A 16,073-nucleotide genomic window follows, 5' to 3' on the forward strand; every position below is an offset into this window, starting at 1 on the left:
TTCCCCCCCTTCCCCCCTGCTCCCAGAGGGATGGGGAGGAAAATCGAAAGAATGTAACTCCCACAGGTTGAGATAAGAACAGTTCGGTAACTAAGGTATAACGCAAACCACTACTGCTGCCTCCAATAATGATAATGATAAGGGAAATAACCAGGGAAGAGAATACAACCACTCACCACCCACTGACTGATACCCAGCCTGACCAAGCAGTGAACTAGCCCTTCCGGGTAGCTGCCCCCAGTTTATATAGTGGGCATGATGTGCTGTGATACAGAATACCTCTTTGGTCAGTTTGGGTCAGGTGTCCTGTCTCTGCTTCCTCCCAGCTTCCCCTCCTCCCTGGCAGAGCATGAGACTCACAAAGTCCTTGATCAGACTAAGCATTACTAAGCAACAACTAAAAACATCGGTGTTATCAGCACTGTTCACAGGCTGAAAGTCAAAAACACAGCACTGCACCAGCTACTAAGAAAGAGAAAAATTGACTGCTACTGCTGAACCCAGGACAGTATCTTAGTAGTAAAATTTATGTTGCTGTTTTAGATGGCCTGTGCTTGGACTCCACAAAATACATGATTCTGGATTGGAACTGGAGAGATCAGAAACTAAGGAGAATGATGGATATACCTGAGGTATTGTATAAGCACCTGCATATATTATATACTGTGTATTCATTACTTTTTATCCTACTGCCCAGATCTTGATCAGTAAGGCTTTCTTTCTCTGAAACTGACCTCAGTGGACTAGAAACACCAAGAAGTCAACATTTGACTGATAAATCTGTACTCTCGAAAGATTTTTTTCCTTGTCACAAGTCGCAACTGTGAATTCCACAGTTGTGCTGTCGGTTTCTCCCGTTTATGCTAGATGGTTGTTCTACCTGTTCTCAGAAAGTTCAGTAAGAGGACTTGTGCAAAAGTTTCCTCAAAAACTAAAGAAAACTTGGGAGAAGCTTTTATCTCCATCTGAGAGCAAGTGACTTCTTCTGAGTAAATCTACAGATAGCTATCCTTTGGGGATGGGGTGGGGGTTGGCAAGAGGTAGGGTACAAACTATGCAGAGCCATCCATCACTGATAAACTCCTTTTAAGATAATTCCCCATTCTTCTCAATTCTGTAATCCAGCTTTCACATTTATTGCTGTGACAAGGCATGTTTAGCATATGCTGTGGGACATCAGCTGGTATCTACCCAGAGACAATGAAGGAAGCTCTCAATTTCCTGCAAAGTGTTTCTGCTTTTTTGCATGTTTGGAGCAGGCTGACATGCAGAATCTCCAGTAAGAAAGGAGATTTTTTGAATATAGACATTAAGCTGCCTCATGAGTGAAACAAATCATCAGCCATTAATCCTTCTCTGTGCTTGTCTGTGTGTTTGAATGTGCTGTATTGTACAGCCCCATATATGCAAAGATACGTATTTCTAATAATCTTAGATAAAGCACCCCAAATTACATAGCAGAAGTGAAGTAGCACAAACACCAGCTAGGAGGCTCCCTCTTGTGGTAAATACATAAAAGGCTTTTTGTATAGTGTTTGCATTTACGTGTTTTTAAAGAACAGAGAACATGAATTCACAGAGACAGCAGTACAAAAAGTTCTGGTTGCAGTGGAATAGATTTTTTAAATTGACTGAAGAAAATATACATACAGTAAACTATAGGTGATCCACCTCAAAAACCTGAAGATACGGTGCTAAGATTTTCTTTTGGGCTGTTGCAAACCTGAGCTATCGCTTTCAGCTCTGTGTGCAGCATCACAGCATTTTTGCATGAATATAAGACAAAAATTATAGGACTCCAGATAACTTTTTTTTAAGGCAAAATCTTAAGGCTCTCTTAGCATAAAATGTTATGGCTTGGTTCATGTTAAAACCAAGTAAGAAAGAATATTACACCTTCATAGGAAGGAATAGATATTTATGCTTAATTACAGAACAGTGAATATGTGATTACAGAAGAGCATTCAAACCTGCACTTGACTCGGGTAATACAACATACAGAAAGGTGTTTGACATCTTGATCTATGTAAGTGGAGCGTCTTGCAGCTATTTGTCCTGCTGCAGACATCAGGCAGATTCCTGAAATTTATCTGTAAGGAATTTCAGCAATAAAAGATATCCAAGTAATGTTTTGGAGACAAGGCATCTTAACAGAGTAGATACCAATGGGATGTTTTGCCAACTTGCATACTTGAAATATGTAATAGTCTTAGTGAGCAGAGGATATTACTGTTCTACTTGTATAAGAATCTTAAATACATCCTATGAATAGTCATAGGTTTTCTCAAAGAAGAGAAGAATTATAGTACCAAAAAAGTAATTTAGAGAATCGGCAATTTGATGTATTAATTTCTTTCATCCATTTTTACTGGTGGAGGCAAAATTAGAAATAAGTCATATTAGAAATATGTCATTAGAAATAAGTCATACAATAAGTCAAATAAGTCAAATTAAAATTAGAAATAAGTCATAGTCATGCTAGAGAGTGCAGACATCAATTGTTGATAATTCTTTGAATATCTAGGGTGTTGCATTGCTAAATTTCATTGTAATTACACAGAGAACAAGAACAGCTGGAAGCATGTGTCCATTCTACTTGCTGGTTTTGTGCTCACATGGTGTTCAGTAGAGAATTATGTACAGTTGTATATTCTGCTAAATATATCAATTTAAAAACACATGAATCTTTCCACATGGGAGTCCTGTATCCCATCATACCCACATAATGAATGGTGCCCTGATCCACTGCTCCCTCAGTTGCTTCAACATGTCATTAGTTAATGCTGTTGGATTTTTCTTCTCCCTCTTTCTGTTTCCCACTTCATTCATGCCAAGCAATAGAGAAAAGGAAATAATAAAGAAAAAGCTCACAAAGAAACCAGGGAAAACGAGTTTATCAGACTCTCTCGGCACACTGGGGTTACACTAATGTATAAAAGTTTAACTAGAAATTGATTGTATACTTTCTGATCTGACCAAAGGATACAACTGTGAAATTTTTGTGTGGAGAAGTTGATGGCAATACAGAGGTGTCTCAGCTCCTCGGATTAGTTGTTCCTAAATTCAAATGGAGGGGTTTTCATAAAACCCACACAATATTGTATTGTCTGTGAACAATACAAACACTGAGATTTGAGGAATTTTGAAAATACAGAAAGTTTCAGGCCTCATGAAAGTAAAAAGGTTTGTCAGAAACAGACTTGGAATAAAAAGGCAACTGTTTTCACCCTTTTGTAGCACATCCTGTGTGGAATAGAAATTGTTCAGGCTTTGTCACATCATTTGTTCCCGTGCAGAGTGGAGGCTCAGAAGGATGTAATCCTCAGAGAAAACATTCGAATAGGTTCTTTGTAAGTGGAAAGAGGGAGCTATTTATGTACTAACCATGTGGTAATCTTGTGTTCCTGCTGAAATATGTAGTCAGTATTTACTCTTGAATACACTTGTCTTTTATCTTTAGATAAACAGTAAGCTACAGCCATATCCATGTTATAAACCAAAGTACTTTGCATATCGACCTGACCTTCATGCTGTTTTTCATTGATATGTGTCAGACACAGATGCAGTTGTATCTGTTGTGATGTAATACTGCCCTTGAACTGCTTGGTACCGGTTGATACTCTGGAAAGTCCTTAGGGATTTTGCAGCCCAGGACAGACCTCTTGCTATGGCATGCTTTATCAGCAACTTTTTTGTAGCCATGTTAGATGGGACTTCACGAGCCATAGTTGTATTTTAGGGTTGCAGAGCAAATGCTAAGAGATTTTACAAAATGGAATCATTCAAGGACTCAGGACCTTGTATGGGAACCTCTTCTTTAATTTCTAGTCCTACAGTAAGATGCCTGAGTAAATAAATACTGGTACTTAGCTAAAGCATTAGCAGTAACTTTTGATGTTTTCTTCGATTTTTGTTTTCTTCAGATAAAGAAAGAAACAATTGACCTACTGGAGATGAGTATTATAAAGCTGTGCAGAGAGGGGTCTGTGAAGCTGGGACTCTTTTAATGATTTTACCAACAAGGAAATAATTTGCAGCTGCATTTTACTATTATCTTGCCTGCAGTTGGAAAGTGATTAGCAGGTGGTGGAATCAAGAATTTTGACTTTTCAGAGGTCTATCAATACAGAAAGAATGCCCATTGCAACTTTTTCTGAATTTTCTTTTAATAATAAAACAGAAGTTTTATTTGTAGTTTTAGTACTGTTTTTATTGTAGAAACAATGCGATACTGAAATCAGAGTTAAATCACATTCACCTGCTAGATTTACTACTACTAAATGTCACTTCTAAGACTTCGAAGATAAGCATGCTTGGGTCTGAAAACCTTTATGCAGTTCAATTTTCTGTTATCTCCCCTTGCTGTCCTAAAGGAGACATTTACATTTCTCGTGAGAATGGTGATCTCATTCTTGCGTTCAAGGGTCTTTGAAAAGGTTGTATGAATTTCAGTAATTTGGCAAAAAGATAGGTGAAAAATATCTGTTCTAGAGCTGGCCAAATGCTCTGTTTTTCTATTACATGATAAATTATCTGTATATTGTATTGAGATTTTATTTTTGTTAAACTGTTGAAGTGTGCACAAAATATTCTCCTGTTTGGCCATTTAAATTAAAAGGAGATGATCCCTGGGTGATTCTTTTGTCTTTTGTGGATATTAGGGAATAGATGGAGTTTTTCTAGAAAACAAGATGTATACAGGTGATCAAATCATCAGCATCTTGGAAAACCATTGATCCAAATTAGATGTTTTGAGAATGAGTTGCCCTTTTGTGATAAAGAACATGTAACCTTTTTGCAACTTTAAATTGTATCTGAATCAACAGTAGTGAGTGTAGTAGGTTAAGAAAATTGATTTATTTAGTCTTTCAAAACAATGTTTTCTGTCCAGTGCTGTCTCAGCACCTGCAGTGCTCCCCAGTGGCATCCCATGGAATTAGAATAGAGCTCCTTTCATTGTATGCCATGCCTGTTAGCTGGGCAGCTATGGAAGTGAAGGGAGAATACACTGAAATTCCAGTATAGCTGGCAAATTAATAAGATGTAACAAATCCTACTGAATTTTGGACCAGGAAGAATATATTTAAGTTTTTTCCAGTATGCGTAAGATGGACGCCCTGACCAAAGTACACAGTCGTTTGATTGGTACAAGCTGATATGGGGATCCAGGCACAACTGTAGAAAATGAGGAAGAGAGAGATCCAGTTAATAAGTAATTCCTGGCCATAATGCAGGTTTGAACAAACAGTACAGTCTTGCAACAGTAAGGACAGTATCTCAGCCTAAACACTCTCCAGCGCATTACTTCTTCCTCTCACCAAGAAGAAAATGAAAAACAAGACGAGCTTTCTTCAGCAAGGAGGAGAAGCATGTCCGGATAAGAAGGTGTCCGGATAACAGTGCGTTCAGACAACAGAGACTACCAGCTTGGAAGCCCCAGCTTACCATCGCAGCTGTGCTCTCCACCTTCTTTCTCACAGGCATGTTCTGCCTCTCTGTGGGAGTCTGCCTCATATTGTCTGCAAACAGCATCAGAGAAATCCAGGTTTGTTAGGGGTTATGTTCTTAGTATGCTATAAAGAGGAAACTGGGCTACATTTAGAGGAAAAAGGCTTTGTATTTTTGCTTCTAGATAAAGATGGCAGCAGTAGCTTCATGCCTTGGATACACGTCCAGCAGCTAGCATTCCTGCGAAAATCCTCAGAAATAATCAGTCACAAATAAAATCTGAGCATTGAGTGGTTGACTGGGTGGTAATATCTAAAATATGGGTAGTAATTTCTGACCCTGCTGGTAATATTTGAAATGTTGCTATTATTTCCTGGGGTTTTTTGAAGAAAAATAAGCTAATCCCTTCGATAGTGTTTGATATTAGATGAACTTAAATGTTTGCTGTGGCAAAATCTTAAAATGCATTGAGATCTGATGTTTAAATGCCTCCTGGAGGCAATGTTGTTTAGACCTGTGGTGGCTGGAGCCAACACTCAGCACTAAATCCAGGCTGTTAGAGCAGGGTGGGCCATAGTGCACGTGGGCATTTGTCAAGCATTACTAGGTCAGCCAGACAAAGCTGCAGAAGTGTTCTTCACTCAGCACTCCTTTGCGGAGGAGAAACCATGAAGGTTCTGCAACAGTCATCAAAAGGCTTTAAAACATCTTTAAACCAGGAATAAAATTCGTGAATGTTCATTGAGGCCAAGTCCTGATTCTCTGCTGTTGGTTTTTAACAATGTTTTGGCAGTCCGGAGTCACTTAGAAGAAAACTGCTCTGAAAAGGCTTGGAGCTAAAACACTAACCTTTTCCTATGTGCATGTCCCTTATTACAATACCTCTGCTTGTTCACTTCTCTGACAGATTGATTATTCAGATAAATGCTCAGATTGTTTAAAACTTCGTGAAAATTCATCTAACTGGAATAAGGAATGCCCCTGTTCTGTTAATTTCACACTAAAGGAAGATATATTGGTAAGCGGATGCAAGAAGCCAATTCAAGTCGATTAGTACCTCCCATTACTTATATCCCTATATGATAAAATATAATACTGCTGTGTAGAGCTCCTTGACTAAATTTTCTTTGTACTTTTTTAAAAACATGAAATACTCAACATTTTATGCCTTTTCTATTCATTTTGGTGCATGTTAAAAATGAACAAGATCAGGCTAACTCTGTCCGTGGTTGGGAGATGTCCAAGGAGAAGATGGGGATGAAGGAAATGGTATTTGTTTGTGGAGGTCATATATCTCGATATCCCTCTGAGTCAGTAGCAGACCCTTCCTCTTTGCCTGGGGTTAGCTGTTGCTGCACTGCTGAGCTCTCAAATGAGAAGGAAATCTGAAGCTCTGACCACTTGTCATCAGTAAATCCCTGTTGTCTTTTTTATGAGGGCTATGCTGTTAATCCCCAAGGTCCTTGAAATAATTCAAGTCTAGCAATGTCATTCTGCAGTTTCTTTTGGGAAAAGTATCCTTCATTTCCTGTCCTAACCTACTGGGGCATGTTTCTGACACTGTTAAAATGCTTCATGTTCCACCAAAGAGATCTTACGCTTAGTACTATCTAAATGATCACTTAAAATTACAATGCAGTTTAAGTTATAAAGTCACTTCAGGGTTGGTTCTTCAGTACTGAAGAGGCTGTTGAAATACTCTGTAATTCTACATATTATGTTGATGATTAGAAGTTTATTTAAATTAATAAAGTTTTTAATATTTTAATAATCCTCTTTACTGATTGTATTTGTCTGCCTAGCATTCTCCTTTGAATCACAGCACTAAACTTCCCAAAGGGTTCACATAATTGATGAGAGGCAGCTTTATTTTTCAGAAAATCTAAAGGAATGAAGAGCTAATGGGTGCTTTTTGAAGATTTTTGTGCATCTTGTTCTATGGAAAATAAGTGTCTTGTCTCCATGAAATTATTCAGTCATTGCAGATTCATGGCCAGCTGTGTCAATCTTGAGTAAAATAATAATCAAGCATTTTTATTTTAGGTTTTATTTGGTGGTTTAAAGTATGTTTAATTTTGTGCCAAAATACTAGAACTTTTAATTAGGATAAAGACTAGATTGTAGCCAGTGTCCACTGAAGTAATTGCTTAGCATGAAGTTACCAGCACTTAAATATTAACTGAGTGCTCTCTTCCCCTCTCTTTTTTAGCAAGTAATAGGATTTCTCTTTGTCAGCAGGAACTCATCTTATTGAGGGGATATATTCTTGAATTCTAGGGTGATGTTTTTATGTACTGTGGGCTCCAAAACTTCTACCAAAATCACTGTCGATATGTGATATCAAGAAGTGATGCACAGTTGTTGGGTCGAAATGTAAATGTAAGTTTTCTTCTTTATATTATGAGATCTGCAGTATTTCCATCAGGTGCATCTTTGACCATATAGAGAACTAACTATGTGTTAAGATGCCTCTAAGAAATAATAAATAATAAGGTACGGAATTTTTCAGTGTTTGGTCCCTGCTTCTGTGATTGTTAGGGCATTATGTCTAATCAGTAAGAAAGAGAAGAAAAATGAGGGGATAAATAAAAGGTGTCAGTCCAGTGTTGCATTTCTCAAACCTGCACATTGTAGGGATGCTAACTAAAAAGACATTGTCTTTATAAAATAAACCTTCTCCCGGTGTTTTCAGTTGTCTTAGCCAGAAGTGTTTTAAAATGTGCTTTTACCATAAGGTTAGGGAATTAAGTTATTCTGAGTCTTCCAGTTTGCCATCTGGCTTTGGAAGTGAACAAGGAGCAGGAAAAGGTGTATTGTGAAATAGCTGATCATGTAGCATTCTAAGAATGCAAACTAGAGGTCTAAAAAAGAGGCTAGACAGCATCACCTGCAGCAGGCCTGCGTAAGAAAATTGGAGAATGCAGTCATTGCGTTCAGGTTTTTTACTTACAAATCTAAAACATATTTTCTTTGGCTTAAAAGCAGCATTTATATACACACAGTCCACACACATGTCCTCCCAGTACATGTAACGATTATGCCATAACAATCTGTCATTTCTATAAAATGCCTCTTGTAACTCTCAAGACATGTTGCCTAAACATCTGCTTCTCCAGGTGTCCAGTCAGCTTGTTTGTACCCAGGTGCAACCACTTCTGGCTTTTGTACCAATCAGATACACAGCTTACTCGAGTTACTTGAAAATGTTTCTGCGTTTAAACATGCAGATTTATAGTTTCTCATGAACTGGGATAGGAGAGATGTGTTAAATTTGAGATGGGCTTTTGTTTCTCTTGCTCTGTCTTCATACGTCAAGATTTCCCTACATAGAACTGCAGTAATGTGGCTAACTGTATCTGCTGTTCTCCACCACTGCAGCAGCCCAGGCGAAAATTAAAAAGAATGAAAAATAAGATGTGCAAGGGTAAGCCAAAGCTTCACTGGAACATTTTTAATTGTAGCTGTGTTACAGTAGCAGATCCCAAAATGAGTTTCTGTAGTCTGGAGATTACAAGTCCACAGCAGAATTTGGTGAAAACTTTAGGTTTACTTACTGTGATACACAGTGGTGTAGCACAGAAGGTGTCAACAACATACTCATTTGGATGTATCTCTTATGTGACCAAAATGGACTGGAGAGTTAATTATTCAGTGGCGTTTCAGGAGAAGGAATGGAAGTAGAACATTAACACCACCAAACTACATCAAAACCTCCAGGTTCTGTGCCTGATTGTTTTGTGACCTTGAATGCAGATTGAGAATAGTTACTGCGTGCTCTTGACAACCTACCCAAATGGGATGCCCATGGCCCCATGCGGCGCTATTGCCAACAGCATGTTCAATGGTAAGTAGGTACCTTCCACATCTGCCTTACTTAAAACTTAACACTTAAGTTACACTTACTTAACACTTAAAACTGTTCCATTACCCCAATCCAGCTGAGTCCTGATATTGCAAAATCTGTCTTTCTTCCGCGAGAAGTTTTGTTTAGCAGTGCTACTGTAGTGAAGAGGGGGCTCTCCTTCCTTCTGCTTGATAACTTGCCCCTCATTTTGAAACTGAGAAAGATTTTTCTTTTAGTAAGGCCCTCCTCAATGTGAATATATGACCGGACTGAGGAATTGAGTCCCTGGTGAAATAAGGAATGCTGATTTAGTGTACTTCCTTGCTAAAAAAACCCCACATTCTTGTGTAGTGATGGAGAGCCTAGATCCTACCTTCCCACAGGTATTAAGCCTGTGCATCCTTCTAAGCACTTCCCACAGGGGTGTGCTTAGGAGGATGTGACATATTCTTCACATGGTTTGGATCTTTAGATCTGCGTAGTTGCATTTTGTTCTTTGAATGCTGGAAGCATACATAGTCTTACTTAATTTGATCCCACCTTTGATCTTATTTATAGTAACTTTATGGATATCACCTGCCTATTGAGTACATTTAAGCTGAAATGCAGAGGGCCCTTAGCCATGAATACTGGCAGATTTCAGAATGGATTTCTTTGGGATGAAAGGAAACAAAAAATGTCTACAGTCTTTTCTCACTTACCCCATCCTTTTTATCTGGCCCTGCCTGTTGTTTGGGGTTTTTTTTGTGTGTGACCTGGTCCATGCAGCAGTTTTTGACAATGCAGCAGCTGTTCTCAAGCAGCTGAGCCACCCACACCAGAGCACTTGTGAAGGGCAGCTGTGTTTGGTAACTTCTAGATCCTTTTGATCTTCATCTGCCTACCCACCTATTTCTCTGGAAGACTGATTCACTGGTCTGGGCTCAGACCTAGGCAAGCAGAGCTACCTTCCTGCAGCCCACGGTGTTCTGGAGCCCTGGCCACAGGACAGAATGCTCCCTCAGAGAACTAGAGATATCAAGATTTTAAAATGCTGAGGGTAAACCTCTCAGTGTCTGCCTTGCATCTGTCCTTGGTGCACAGTGTGCTGAAAGGTTCCGGCTGCTGGTGATGTGCAGGAAGGGGCTGATCACAGTATCACAGTATGTTAGAGATTGGAAGGGACCTCAAAAGATCATCTAGTCCAATCCCCCTGCCGGAGCAGGAACACCTAGATAAGGTTACACAGGAACGTGTCCAGGCGGGTTTTGAATGTCTCCAAAGAAGGAGATTCCACAACCTCCCTCGGCAGCCCATTCCAGTGTTCCGTCACCCTCACTGAGGAGAAGTTTCTTCTCAAGTTTAAGTGGAACTTCTTGTGTTCCAGTTTGCACCCATTTCCCCTTGTCCTATCATTGTTTGCCGCTGAGAAGAGCCTGGCTCCATCCTCGTGACACTCCCCCTTTATATATTTATATACACTAATAAGGTCACCCCTCAGTCTCCTCTTCTCCAAACTATAGAGACCCAGCTCCCTCAGTCTTTCCTCATAAGGGAGATGCTCCACTCCCTTAATGATCTTAGTTGCCCTGCGCTGGACTCTCTCCAGCAGGTCCCTGTCCTTCTTAAACTGAGGGGCCCAGGACTGGACACAATATTCCAGATGAGATCTCACCAGGGCTGAGTAGAGGGGACGGAGGACCTCTCTCGACCTACTAACCACCCCCCTTCTAATACACCCCAGGATGCCATTGGCCTTCTTGGCCACAAAAGCACAGTGTTGGCTCATGGTCATCCTGTCGTCCACTAGGACCCCCAGGTCCCTCTCTCCTACACTGCTCTCTAACAGGTCATTCCCCAACCTGTACTGGAACCTGGGGTTGTTCCTGCCCAGATGCAGGACTCTACACTTTCCCTTGTTATATTTCATTAAGTTACTCCCTGCCCAACTCTCCAGCCTGTCCAGGTCTCGCTGGATGGCAGCACAGCCTTCTGGTGTGTCAGCCACCCCTCCCAGCTTAGTGTCATCAGCAAACTTGCTGATAGTACACTCAATTCCCTCATCTAAATCATTGATGAATATATTAAATAATACTGGTCCCAGTACTGACCCTTGAGGCACTCCACTAGATACAGGCCTGTCTAAATCCTGCTCTGGTGGTTCATTTCTGTCCCTCTGCTGTAAAAGAGGATGCTTCCCATTCACTTTTGATGTCTTAGCTAGTTGTCTAATTGCACTGTTACACTGTTTTGTAAAATGAGGAAGATAGCCAAGTTCCTGCTGTGAGAAAGGTTTTTAAGGTTTTCAAAGCTAGCAGTAAAGAGAGGAGTCAGACAAGCAGATAAGCAGGCAGAGGCTCAGAGAATTGCAACAGCTCTTAGTAAACTAGAGGCAAACAGCTGGGGAGGTAGTACACAGAACGATCACTTACTCACAAGAGCGTGTCTGAGCCTGAAGGAGCTGCATGACACAGCTTTTGTAGCAGGATAAAAAAACCCTAAAATATTGTTTTCACTGATGCTTGTGCAGTTGAGTTGTGGTTTTCATGTTTCCTAAAAAGCAGCCCCTCCCCATCTGTTTCATCCAGTTATCCCTGCCTGTCATCTCATTGGCTGCCTGTTTGCATAGACGTTAATGAGGCTTATAATGTTTTTGACTTATGTTAAACTAATCTAAGTAGGAAAATGTAATGGATAAAAACAAGTTCTTTTTGCTCCCCGAAACAGGGATATCATGGTTAAGCACCATTTTGATTTTTTTTTTAATTTTTTATTCACTTGAAAGATACTTCAGTGTGGCAGTTTTTGTTATTGATGCTGGCAATTAGAATGACTGTCCTTTGCTCAGACATATTCTTTCTTGTATTTTCTGCAGATACTCTTGATCTTTTTTTACAGTCTTAACTCATCTGTTATTCAAGTACCGCTGTTGAAGCCTGGAAACAGCTGGTGGACAGATAAAAATGTGAAATTTCGCAATCCAAAATCATACAATCTCTCTTCTGCATTTGCAGGTAAGAATGGTTCCACTGGTATTCCTTATTTTTCAGTGGCTTCCCTACCTTTTCTCCCCTGTGTGAGGATCTCCCATTCTGAGATGTTGCCTTTGGGAGAAGTGCTTCCCAAAGCAGTTTGGAGAAGCAGCTTTAGAGGGTGACTGAGAAAAGACAGACTTAACCAAAATACCACTTTTTTTTAGTCACTGACCATAGAATTTTTATTCTGTTTTATTCTGGGGTTTTTTTCATCACTGACCGCAAAACTGGAAGAAAGTGGTTTCAGAAGACTGAAGTTACCCCATGTCAACACCCTTCTATACAGTTTCTTGTAATGCATAATCTGTTCAGGAAAAGAAAGGATGCAGTCCACTTTATTTTTTTCCTATTGAAAATGTCAATGAAGGAGAATTGTGTGTCACATCTTCATATCTTTGCAGATTCATAGGCAGTTGTTAGACAAGTGGGACTGCCTTCATCGCTAGCTCTTTAAAACAGCTGTTTCATAGCTGTTGCCTTCTTATGGTTGATCTGTATTGAAGTGCAGCCAAAAGCTCCTTATTGTGGCTCAGGGCAGTACTGTGCACAGTGCCATAGGCAAGAGTTAATTATCTAAGTTTTCATATGACAGACTCTAAATAGCATAACCTCTGCCATTAGACTGCAGAAAGGTGCATTTCTGGTTGTACAGGAATAAATTAAAGTACAAAAATGAAGGCAAGCTCCTCATGCTGAACAGGCAACAATCCAGAATAAACAGTGTTTTCATTTGTGCAAGTAACTTTGTTTTTCCTGATCTTAAAGTTTCTGATGTGTAGCAACCCCTGGGTACTGGTAAACTCTGTTCATTCACGGTTGAAGTGAGTGAAATGTTTGGTTGAAAAGTTATCTAGCATATATAATTCTTCACTACCGGACAAAGTCCTGTGTCTCTTTCATATTTCATATTCTGTGTTGGTTGTGAGAAGGCCCAGATGTCACCAGTGACTGACAGTCTGTCTTTCCTGGTTTCTTTCCTTTTTTGTCAGGGACATCAAGACCTCCTTACTGGCAGAAGCCAGTATATTTGTTAGACGAGGAAGATGAAAAGAACAACGGTTATGTAAATGACGACTTCATTATCTGGATGCGAGTGTCAGCCTTTGCTACCTTCAGAAATCTTTACCGTCGTGTCAGACGGATAAGGCAGTTTGCAGATGGCCTCCCAGCAGGGAATTACACTTTTTGTATTTCTTACAGTATCCTTTCATGTTATCCAAGACGAGTAGACAGTTACAGGATGGAAGTGGATAGTATTTATATAGTAAAACAGCAAAGAAACTGAGAGAAACAGCCCAGACTGTCACTGTGACAAGACCTAGTTTTTAAGGTGATGAGACACTATAAATAGATTTTCTTTGGTCTGTGCAGATGTTATCAAATGGGAGCATATGACTTTGGGTTTTTGGACTCAGGCCACCTACTCACAGGAATTTTTCTGCTGCTGAAAATGCACTCTCGCTCCAAACAGCACAAACTTTTCCAATTAAAACACTTACTTTGTCAGCAGTAGTTATGTCAAGATGATTATAAATTTCTGTCTCAGCCACTAGAGCTATGATTTTAAGTACTATAGCACATTTTGGTCTGAAAGTTTCCATGTGGAGAGATGTAAGGTAAAATCATACAACATTTTGGGTAGGTAATATATTAGGTAGAGGTGAGCACTTCCCCTCAATGAGAATATGTGGATCACCATCATTATCTAGTTGTTTGGGTTGGAAGGGACGTTAAAGATCATCTAGTTCCAATCATCATGCTAAGCTGCCAAAAAGGCTAATTTTCAACTGGGTTTTCATATAAATTAACACAGTACCAGTTACATAAATTATGAAACTGGAATTTATGTTAAAAAATAAAGTATTTCCGTGTTCATACAGAGACTATATTTAAAATAACTGGCTTTCTTACCACCAGCTGCTACAGAGTTTTGGACCCAGAATAGCAGAGACATCACAGATCAGTTAGAAGAATTTTTGCAGCAAATGCAGATCTCCAGGCTCTTTATGTCTTGGAAAGGGCTTTTAGCACTTTTTCTCCTGGAAATAATGCAAACTTCATTAGTGAAACCTTAACATCCTTCTATCAGATTTCCCTGTTACCAAATTCAAGGCAAGGAAGCATGTGATTCTTTCAACTGTGGTATGGAGTGGAGGAAGTAACCCATTCCTGGGAATTGCCTATGTGGTTTCTGGCACAGCAGCAACCCTGGCAGGTTTTGTCATAACTGCTATCCACTTAAAGCTCAGAAAAAGGAAAACATACTTTCAGAAGTAATAAGGTTCCCTAGCTTTCTGAACAAAGGCAAAGGTGTGCTGTGAGAGAGGAACATGCAGCACCGACCTTTCATTCTTTCCCCTGAGCACTGGATCTCTTTCAATAACAGGTTTAGTGAACATTAGGCAAATTGAGGGCTATTCCATCATCCAGAACCAAACTTACCTGAGGCTGCATTCTTATTGTAATCTATGTGTGCTCCTAGGAAACTGGTAGTGAGATGGACTTCAGTCAACAGATAGTATAGTGGGTTGAAATTGCAATGGCAAAGAAATGGGGTACTAATGTCTGGATAGAAGTAAGGGTCTGTATTTATTTCTTACTCAGCCCTTAATTCAGAAAGTATTTCTCTTGACTTAAATGGAGCTTTGAATGGGTAAAAAGTGTGGTCTTGATACAACAAAAAGCTTGAGCAGGTAGAACTCGGTGCTAAAATCTGTTTGTTGGCCACAGGTGGACTGACTGGCTTGGCTTAGGTTTTATATACCTTTTTCAGCTATCCTGAAAAAGCAACCAGTTTAGCACAGCATATTCATCACAGTTTGATACCTGAGTTATGATTGAATATAGGACATTTTTTAGGCATTTCAAGTTTGTTTAAACCCAATTTATCGGTTTTACCTAGATATTGAGACTAACTTGCAAAGCTAGAGGGCATCAAAACACTGACTTACAATTTTAATTATGATTTAATGGGAAGTTTAAATTAAAATCTCCTTTAATACTAAATATTTTAACAGAAACATCTACCTAATATAACACCTAGGCCATGGTTGCAGTCCTACCTACTCAACCCTTCCACACGAAAGTTCAGACTCTTATGTATCCTTTTCCCTTTCATGCCCCCATTTCTGTTGGTGCAGTGACTTACTGTCAACAGAAAACAAAGCATCAGAAGATCTGACAATATTCAGAAAGTAAACACTGCTGCTCATAATAGGCTTACAGGTTTTCTTGTTTCATGGTCAAAATGTTACACATTTAGGAGTTATTTCCAGTCTCTCACAAAATGTAGAAACAGCACTGAAGCGTTCAGGTCAAGTATACTGTGGTACGTCTGATTTTTTTTTTTTAAATAATATGTCTGTTGCAAAAGTGCAAATGGAATAAAAACTTTAAATTTATTCTTTGATAAGAATTCTGGATGCCTTACTTCATCCTCCCCTAAAAAAATCTCCATACTAAACCAAATAAAAATCACAGACTAGAACAAGAGAAGGGAATGTGGCACACAGTCTGTGAGCCACTGTCAAGGGCACCCACATCTGCTTTTAAGAGCGTCTCAAACATTTGGGAGCTTGTGACCTTTCACGGATAGCCTCTGGTGAATCTCACTGCAGCCACAGCAGGTACTGTTTCCTTTAATCTCTGATTCATAGTTGTGCCATGAGCAGAAGAAGTTTACAGCCCAGCCTGCTAATACAGTCTTGGTTCATTAATGTTTATGCTGACCACTATGAGTGTTCTCGTCCACTTTTCCTGATCAGGGC

General features: G+C 39.6%; 2 protein-coding genes across 8 annotated transcripts in view; both read left to right on the forward strand.

The window, feature by feature from the left end:
- Nucleotides 1-4,631, forward strand: part of CMSS1 (cms1 ribosomal small subunit homolog) — a 242,367-nt gene extending 237,736 nt beyond the window's left edge. For all 7 annotated transcript variants that reach the window (XM_061366605.1, XM_061366607.1, XM_061366601.1 and 4 more), the window contains 2 exons: nucleotides 544-632; nucleotides 3,924-4,631. In XM_061366605.1, the coding sequence (XP_061222589.1) occupies nucleotides 544-632; nucleotides 3,924-4,007 (173 nt within the window). In that variant the 3' untranslated portion in view covers nucleotides 4,008-4,631. The remainder of the gene's footprint in view (nucleotides 1-543; nucleotides 633-3,923) is intronic.
- Nucleotides 4,632-4,771: 140 nt separating this feature from the next.
- On the forward strand, nucleotides 4,772-15,706 carry LOC133219342 (cell cycle control protein 50C-like). Its single transcript, XM_061366600.1, is given in 9 exon segments — nucleotides 4,772-5,379; nucleotides 5,381-5,545; nucleotides 6,356-6,466; nucleotides 7,726-7,827; nucleotides 9,202-9,292; nucleotides 12,147-12,160; nucleotides 12,162-12,285; nucleotides 13,296-13,505; nucleotides 14,396-15,706. Coding segments are annotated over 9 exon segments (1,056 nt in total). The 5' UTR covers nucleotides 4,772-5,328; the 3' UTR covers nucleotides 14,584-15,706.
- The last annotated feature ends 367 nt before the right edge of the window (nucleotides 15,707-16,073 follow it).

This window comes from Neopsephotus bourkii, unplaced genomic scaffold, assembly GCF_033783945.1.
Source record: "Neopsephotus bourkii isolate Nb327-2 ecotype Australia unplaced genomic scaffold, CSIRO-AGI_Nbou_v1 NB_1350, whole genome shotgun sequence".
Taxonomy (NCBI): domain Eukaryota; kingdom Metazoa; phylum Chordata; class Aves; order Psittaciformes; family Psittacidae; genus Neopsephotus; species Neopsephotus bourkii.